General features: G+C 30.1%; 1 protein-coding gene across 1 annotated transcript; it reads left to right on the top strand.

Annotated features, from left to right (window-relative positions):
- The first annotated feature begins 2,105 nt into the window (after positions 1 to 2,105).
- On the top strand, positions 2,106 to 8,654 carry LOC124926017 (endoglucanase 24-like). Its single transcript, XM_047466171.1, has 6 exons — positions 2,106 to 2,621; positions 2,712 to 2,995; positions 4,424 to 4,861; positions 5,000 to 5,135; positions 7,886 to 8,052; positions 8,129 to 8,654. Exons 1-6 carry the CDS (start codon positions 2,384 to 2,386, stop codon positions 8,456 to 8,458), a joined length of 1,593 nt encoding a protein of 530 aa, XP_047322127.1. The 5' UTR covers positions 2,106 to 2,383; the 3' UTR covers positions 8,459 to 8,654.
- The last annotated feature ends 963 nt before the right edge of the window (positions 8,655 to 9,617 follow it).

Here is a 9,617-nt window from a genome sequence, read left to right as displayed (position 1 = left end):
AGTTTCAGCAGAAACGAAAGACGATAAAACTATTTTAAATGGAATGTGTATAACACATGTCTCAAATCAACATCTCAATTTGGTGATTTTGTTTTTCGTATATTTTATTTTATTTTTTTTATTGTAATATCGTATGTATATATATATTTTTTTTAATTAAAAACAGATTATTAAGCTATATAATAAACTTAAAAAAAATCACTTGAGTTAGCTGATAATTAAAATCCAATTTAGATTATTATTTAGAAAATAACCAAATTAAAAAAAAAATATATATTTTATAAAATGAAAAAAAAAACTCTACTTTTATGCTTTTGTAATGTCATTACGATTATATAATTGTGAAAATTAATTTGTGAACTAGTATTTAATGATTAAAAAAATGTACATGTGTCCTATTTTATATATAACAAATCATTAAATTAGTAAATAAATAAATAAATTCAAACTTAGAGATAGATTCCTAATTTTTTTACCACAATTTTATCAATACTATTTCTAACCACTTCTTGTCAAACATTGCTGTCACAATAATGAAAGGCTGAAAGCAACCATAGACCGGTCACAAGAAAATTAATCAATGCTTGTTTTTTCTCTTAAAATTATGATTTATTCTTCAACAAGGAACAATAAAAATTGATTGAAAATGGGGTTTCCTATTATATATATATATATTTGAATTATAGGTTATTTTCTTAAAAAGACAATACTATAAGCTATATAGAGCAAGATTGTTTTATTGCTTCACCTACACTTTCTAAATACCCAACTTTATAAAATATTTTTTAATGAACATTTTTTTTTCACAATTTATGGAAATAAGGTTATTTAGGAATAACTTATAAAGAACCCGTTCTTAATAATTAATTTAAGTTTATTTTTTGGGAAAATAATACCAAAATAAAAATTCAAATGCACTTCATACAAAAATAGATACCCAACAAAAACAAGCTGGGTATTTAAAAAGAAAAAAAAAAATTATGAGCATTAACTGATATTAAGTTTTTGACAAAGGAGACAAAAAAATAAATTATTTGACAAAAGAAAGTGAATTAATTTATTTTTATGTAATACCATAAAAAATAATTTTTCACACATTTTACATTTAAAAAGTTTGATCATATTTTTTTTTTACATTTTAATTTAAACAATTTTAAATATAATTCAACAGATAGTAAAGAATTTAAAATTAATAATACATAAATTGTTTTTAAATAATTTATCGAACTTAAATATACTTTTTAAATAAGTTAAAACTATTTTAATTAATAATTTATATAATTAATTAAATGTGCAATTCTTATTTTAAACTTCAATTTGGTACATTTAAGGTTGTAACATTAAAATTTTAACAATTTGTGTTTTTTTTTTCAAATAGACAAATCTAGTGTCTTTTTATTATACCTTATTATTTTCGTTTTTCTATTTAATTTGATACGTTTGTAAATAAAATAATATTTATAATCGTTTTGTCAAAAACGTTAAGTCTTATTTTCAAATATATTATTTTTTTTTTCGAAATCTACTAATTCTATTTTGTTGAATATTGTTTATGAGACTAAAATTCTTTATGATCTATTAAAAGGTTTGAGAAATCCGAATAAAATTAAATTTGATATTTTTTTTTATAAAATTTCAAAACGACATAATTTTGTGTTTGATTTATAAAATTTGGTTGGATGTGATATTTGTTTTTTAAATTGAATATATTTCATAAAAAAAATAAGTATAATATGTGAAAATAGTAGAAAATTCTATTAAAAAAAAAGATAATTACTCAATTTTTTACAATTGTTGTAAATTATTTAAGAAAAAATGTATTATGTTAAAATACGAATAAAAGGCGTTTAAAAAAAGTTTCAAAATGACTAAAATTAGTAGGATTTGCATAATTCAAAATTTTAACCTAATCCATATAAATTAATTAAGTTCAACCCTAGTTAATTAATCAATTATTAAATATACAATAAATAATTTAAAAATAAATAACTCAACAAACCAGATCGAAAATGTTGACTTCACCGTAAATAAATACACAGTTATAGGAAAACAGGCATCTCCGGCAAATATTTAGCTTTAGCTGTGTCGGCGGCCAATTGCTCGGTCTAAAGAATAACAGAAAAAAAATATACATCAAAATTTCAACAATCTTTCTCACTCATACTTCACCCTTCAGCAAGACTCATAAATTCCCGATTTTGCTTGCCCCAGATCCACTTCTTCATTATATTCTCTCTAAATCTCATCTTTTTGTAAAAACCCACAAACGATTTCAACTTAGTTTACATTCTCATTTCCGAATTTCCCCACAAATTCTTGTTCATCTTGCTTTACATTGCTCTAACCGACACTCATTTAGTCCTGATAGATCTAGAACTCCAAAATGGGAGAAGGGTCAGAAGGATCTAAATCGAAAGGAGGTTGGTGCGGGTGGTTTGTTGTATTGGTGGTAGTGGCTGCTATCGCTGCGGCAGTTGCTCTTACTGTGGTGAAGAAATCTAAACACTCTGGTTCTGGTGGTTCAAGTGGGCTTGGCCCTGTTCCTGGTCCACCTGGAGCTGTCAATAAGAAATATGGAGATGCTTTAAAAGTTGCAATGCAGTTCTTTGATGTTCAGAAATGTAAGTGTGTTTCATTGATTCAGTTTAGTGTTGTAATTGTAATGGAGTTTTTGATGATGAATTATTCAATTTTGTTGTTGGATCTTGAAGCTGGTGCGTTAGTGGATAATAAGATAAGTTGGAGGGGTGATTCTGGTTTGAATGATGGGAAAGATGCATCTTTAGATCTGTCAAAAGGGTTGTATGATGCTGGTGATCATATGAAGTTTGGATTTCCAATGGCGTTTACTGCTACTGTTTTATCTTGGGCTATACTTGAGTATGGTGATCAAATGGAGACTGTAGATCAGCTTAAACCTGCACAAGATTCACTCAAATGGATCACTGATTATCTTATTAATGCTCATCCTAAGGAGGATGTGCTCTATGTGCAGGTATTCTATTTCTCTTTTGAAAGTTCTTCTGATTTCATATTTTTTTTTTTTAAACTAATATGCATTTTCATTACTTTCTTGTGTCGCGGAGAAAAATAAATCAAAGAAATTCAAGTCATGACCAAAGTAGTAACAAATTACAATATCATTATAACAAAAAGATACTCATAAGTCACACCACAAGTTAAGAAAACAAAGAAACACAACTGAATAAAAAGTAAATCTAATCGATGTTATGGAGGCGATCACTTTGTTGAGCTTGAACATATCTCTTTGAAGTGGTGATTTACTGGTTTTCTCATTTTTCTTCTCCTGTTTTTTAATTAATAATGAGCCTATTTGAAAAAAAACTGGTATTTTGGTTGCAATCACTTTCCCTGATTTCAAGGAAAATCATTATTTTGTAAAATTGAAAGTTATTTTTTTGTTATGATTCAGATTGTGGTGTTATTTATGGCTTCATTTGGTGTCCCAATAAGTCCCATCTTTCGAAAGAAGGAAATAAGAATAATTAAGTAAGAAAAAAAAAACTTCTACATCAAATGCAGAATGTTCTCTATTAATCATTAAATACTTGTCCCTTTCATGAGACTAAATAAGGAGGAGGTGGTTTCAAGAAAGCGTATGCATCCTTTGATATTTGAAGGAATTGCGATAAAGCATATAGAAGAAGTTAAAATAGAAGGTGCATCTAAGTTGAATTAGAGAATTTGGTAGAAGAAGAACCCATTTTTATGAATGAAGCTTTGGATGTGATGAATTTTGACAGGCACTGTTAGAGTTTTAATTTGGAATGAATGTATTTTATGGGAGATAGGGCATGTGGTTTAAAGGAAGCATGTGAATCTTTTGATGATTGAAGAAAAATGCCTCGAAAAAGCAAATAGAAGATAAAATCGAAACTTTAACATATGAAGGTGAGTGTAAGTTGGGAAAGAAAAGAATCGCATGGAGAAAACATCTAAGATTAATTATAGGAATTGATGGAAGAAGACCCATATGTTATTTTTGGACTATGATTTATCTGATCCATGTGTTCTTAGTGGGAATTGATGAATACCCAATTTTTAAGAATGAAGCTTGAGATCTAATGATTTTGGAGACCCATTTCTGCGATTGAAGGTTGATACTTGTTATTTTGTTATATGTTGGCCTGTTGTTCAAGCTTTTCCCTTTTCACTATTTTCTTGTTCTTTTACTTTATTGTTGTTTGTATTACATGAAGTTGTCGTATAGCCATAAACAATTATTAATACAAGCTTTAACATTTCAAATGCAGAATGTTCTGTATCAAAATCATTGCTTTAATTGTACAATCTAAACACATTTATTAGTTATCTGCTACCTTTTGCAACTGATAACAGTAAATATGCAAATCTTGTCCCTTTTATTTGAGTTTTAACCTTAAAAGTTTCCTAAACTGATCAGGTGGGTAATCCCGACATAGATCATAGTTGTTGGGAAAGGCCGGAGACAATGGCAGAGAATAGACCTCTTTCACAGGTCAACACTTCTTTACCCGGTTCAGATGTTGCTGCTGAAACTGCAGCAGCTATGGCGTCTGCATCTATGGTTTTTAAGTCAATAAATTCCACATATTCAAGCTTGCTTCTTAAGCATGCTCAACAACTCTTTACTTTTGCTGACAAAAATAGAGGTCTTTATAGTGATAGCATCCCTCAAGTCCAGACTTATTACAATTCAACTGGATATGAGGATGAGCTCCTCTGGGCTGCTAGTTGGCTCTTTCAAGCTACAGCTGATCAAACGTATTTGGATTATGTTGACGGCCAAAATGGGCAATCTTTTGGAGACTGGGGAAATCCGACATGGTTTAGCTGGGATGATAAGCGTGCTGGAACTCAGGTATATATATAACAAAATCCTCCAAGATTTGACATTTTTTTAGGTTATGGAAAACTAGGTTATTTGAGGGAAAAGACATTAGGGGTATAAATACGTATTTGGATTATGTTCACAGTGTTTTGGTTTGACTTGACGCAGGTGTTGCTATCAAGAGCACTTATTTTTGGTCCGAAAGGGAAATCAGTAAACCTTCATAACTATAGAAGCACCGCCGAGGCTGTGATGTGTGGCCTCCTTCCGAAATCTCCAACTGCCACGAAAAGCAGATCAAATAGTAAGTTTTTTATTTATTTATTTAAATAGATTGAAATAAAAGATTAACATTGTATTATTTGCACGAGAAAAATAAAGGAAAAAGAAAATCACAAAGTGGGATGAAAATTCAAGCCCACTTTGAGATACTTCTTTTTTGAACAAAGATTATCTCATAAATAACAACAATGGCAAACCACTCACAATCAAACACAAAGACCACAAGGCTTAAGAAAAAACAGAAACTACTGAAATCTGAGGTCCTCTAGGAGATCCAACTTCGAGATACAATTATCACCTAGAAAAACAAAACATAAGAAATAATGCACATCCCATGAAATCAAAAACACCAGTAAAAAAGAACTAGACATCCACACCAATTCTTAAAAAGAAACAAACATCCAAACCATCTCCCCAAGAAGCCACAATTCATGTCCCAAAAGAGAAACGGATGAATCTTCAAATAGACGAACTTGAACAAATTGAGAAGAAGATATTATAGCCATTGTATTTCACATACAATTTTGGCAAGACTTCTATACTCAGATTCTGTTGAAGTTCATGAAACAGTGACCTGTTTTTTAGTTTTTCATGAGATAATAGAATTTCCAAGATTGACACAATAGCCCAATAAAGGTTTCCTTGTGTTTGGAAAAGAACCCCAGTCGGAATCAGAGTAAACTTCAATGACAATGTCATTTTCAAAGGGATAGAAAACACCAAGGGAAATGGTCCCTTTCAAATATTTAACTCGAAATGTAATATCAGGTCTTGTAGCTTCCCAATGACAAGTCAGGGTTGATTCATAAATTTAGTTAGTTGTTGAACTATAAATGTAATATCGGGTCTAAATGGGTCTTGTATAGTTTAGGAACAAGAGTCTCCCAACTAACCTTCGTTGGTTCATCAAGAAGTTGTAATTCCTTTTGAAGTTTAACACCTTTTAAGCATAGGTGTTTTGTGGGTTTACTCAGTCCAACATCATTGATCAAATCCAAAGTCTATTTTCTTTCATTGACATGAATGCCACTAGCATCATGTGCAAACCAAAAGACCAAGAAAGAACTTGGCTTTCCCAAGATCTTTAATGGAAAATTTCGAGTCTATGGACTTTTTAATTTTTGCAATTTCCCCAATGTCATTTCATCTAAGTAGAATATCATCAACATATATAAGAACTGCAATTACACTTTCATCACAGTATATATAAACAATGATCATGCTCAGATTTTTTGAAACCTAATTCATTTAGGCTTAGAGAAATTTTTACATGCCATTGTCTGGATGCTTGCATAAGTCCATAAAGAATTTTGTTTATCTTACAAACTCGATTGTTTGAACTAAGTTTATACCCCTTGGGCATCTTCATATACAGATCTTCAAGGTTACAATGGAGAAAGACATTATTTACATATACATTATGTTATCTTTTTCAAGGTGCTAGGGCAATAATCAATCTGACAGTTACACTTTTAGCAACATGGGCAAAATATTGATATAATCAATTCATCCTTTTAATTATACCCATTTGCTATTAATCTAGCTTTGCACTTATTCGGTGCCATCAACATTCAATTTGATTTTAAAAGTCCACTACATACAATAACTTTCTTGCCTATAGGAATATCTGCTAGTTTCCATGTGTTATTTAAGTCTTAATGCTTCAAGCTCACAATCCATGACTAATCCCAATATGGATATGTGATGCTTCCACAAAAGTTTGAAGTGTAGATGTATGATCAATGTTTGTCAAGAAATTGATGTACTCAACATCATTACGAAAATGGATGTTTACTAGTGTAGTTAGGGTTGTCCCCGGTTTGATTAACTATGAAGTCTTTCATCCATGAAGGATCGTGTTTTGTTCTATAACTTCTTCTACAATTTTCAGAATGTGTTGCTTCATCAAGATTTTGGACAAGAATTTCAATTTCATTTGAAACATCCTGCTCAAAAGCTTCAACATGAGTTTCGTGAACATTAAATTCATTTGAATCATTCTGTTCAATTGTTTCATCAAATAACTCATGAGTTTCTTGTTCCTCATCTGAATCATTTCAAACTTCAGTTTCTTGGATAAGAGGCTCATTCCTCTCAATATGTTTTATCTTAAAAGAAAACAATTCTTAAAAAATGAGAACATCTATTGAAAGAAGAAATCTTTCCTTCATCAATTTGATAAATTAGATAACCCTTTTGATTTGAAGGATATCCAATAAAAATGCATTTGATACTCCTATTTTGAAACATAGATTTATGTGGTATTACATTGACATTGTAACACAAACACCCAAAAACTCCTGATCATACCACTTCAAGATCAGGATTTGATTTCTCCTCAGAAGTTGAGGCTCTGATACCATGGACAAAAATTAAGAAAGATCTCAATTTGCTCAATACCGAACCTTAAAAACGAAATTGCTGGAGCTAAGAGAAGAAGAAAAGATGGACTTTATTTCATACATCAGAAATGATACAATCTTTTTCCGGGTTAATGCTTGACTTAAGATTTGTCGTGTTCAAAATATAAAGTAGTCCCTGAATTATTACAGGCTATTCTAGAAAGGAAACTTAAAATAAAACTATCTAATTCTTTCTATATATTAATATATAGTTGCATAAGACAAACAAATCAAAATATTGATAAAACTCCCAAAAAATAGACCCCAAATATTCAACTAACATCTTGAATGAAATGTTTATTTATTCTTTTTGTGTGTATTTTCGATGGTCAATATGATTCCGAAAGTAAAACTCTTGCCACTAATGCAGATGGTCTGGTATGGGTGAGCGGATGGAATGCCTTACAACAACCAGTAGCAGCTTCTTTCCTAGCCGTGATCTACAGTGACTACATGCTTACAGCTCGTATCGCTACAATATCTTGTAACGGGCAAACATTTTCGCCAACCGATATTAGGAATTTTGCGGCGTCTCAAGTAAATTTCTTTCTCAATAAGCGCCTCTTCTTATTCATTTCATATATGCATTATTATTCAATTCCAATATTTACAGGCTGATTACGTGTTGGGCAACAATCCGATGAAGATGAGCTATCTTGTGGGATATGGGGACAAGTATCCGCAATATGTACACCACAGAGGAGCCTCGATCCCAGCCGATGCAACAACAGGCTGCAAGGGTTGGCAGTGGCTTAGTTCAACGGCTCCTAACCCAAATGTCGCGGTTGGAGGGCTTGTGGGAGGACCGTTTCTAAATGATACTTACATTGATTCTCGGAACAACTCGATGCAAGGAGAACCGAGCACATACAACAGTGCCATAATGGTTGGACTCCTTGCTGGTTTAGTCACTACTTCTTCAGTGGCCCAATCTTTTACCTGATCTGATGAATATCAAAGCTGTGATCTCTCAATACTAGTATAATATTTGATTGATTTTGTAGGAGAATCTTTAATATTTTGAGACAAGTTCTTTGTTTGAGTGAATTTTCTATTTGAAGACAAGTCCTGCATAGGAGATTGTTAAGTGTGAGTGTTATTTATTATACGGTGATTATCAATAAATATTGATTGATGTATGTATATAATTTTATTAGTTTTATATTGGATGGATGGATAGATTTTTTGAATTATTTTAATTAAAAATATTTTAAATTTAAATGCCTTCATTGTTATTTGATATTTGAATTTGAGTTATTTTTATTTTATGTGTTCTAATTTTGAATTGTATTATATGAGTTTGAAAGTATCATAATTTTAACATTTTTTAAACTTTTCATAAATGGATAAGACAGAGGTATTCTTATTCTAATGTAGCATTTTAGTTTTGGTGCCCTGTCGAGACCTAACTCCCTGGACGACTTCTTGGCATAGCTTGTTGCTACAACTGATATTTGGTTGGGTGTAAGAAAAAGTGTTATGAACCGGAGATTTATTTAAATATCAAATTATCTAATCTGTTCTTTTTTAAAAAAAATTGAATATTTTTCTTTAGATAGGTTCATTCTAAATTGTTGGAGTTGATTTTGGATGATTAAAAAAATATATGATTTAAAGAAAGGTTTATGAAAATTCGAAGATAGATACATTTAATATTTATTTTCATATAACTTTGTTTACGGTACTAATTTAAACTTAATTGTGTTTTAATTTAAGTATTTTTTGAGATATACTATGCTCAAAAATTGTGATAAAACTTTGATAATTGTAGTGTATAACAAAATTCCAGCTATATTTTATAAAACAACTCAAGTTTGACCTTCAATAATTTGGTCAAATTTAAATTGAGATAGGAGTCATTAGAATATTGTGCTAAATAAAAAAAGTAAAAAAATAAATAAAATAAAAATAATTAAGGGACAATGTTTCATATACATTTAACCAACCATGATTTTGTTTTAAATGGTTTTTTATACATTTATTTTTGTTTAAAATTGTTTATTGTACATTTATTTTTGTTTAAAAGTGTTCATTATACATTTAATTTATTTGAATTTATACCCTAAAATCTAAAATCATTTAAAATGTTATAAAATCGTTTG

Source organism: Impatiens glandulifera, chromosome 2, assembly GCF_907164915.1.
Source record: "Impatiens glandulifera chromosome 2, dImpGla2.1, whole genome shotgun sequence".
Taxonomy (NCBI): domain Eukaryota; kingdom Viridiplantae; phylum Streptophyta; class Magnoliopsida; order Ericales; family Balsaminaceae; genus Impatiens; species Impatiens glandulifera.
This window is presented reverse-complemented; position numbering and strand designations above follow the sequence as displayed.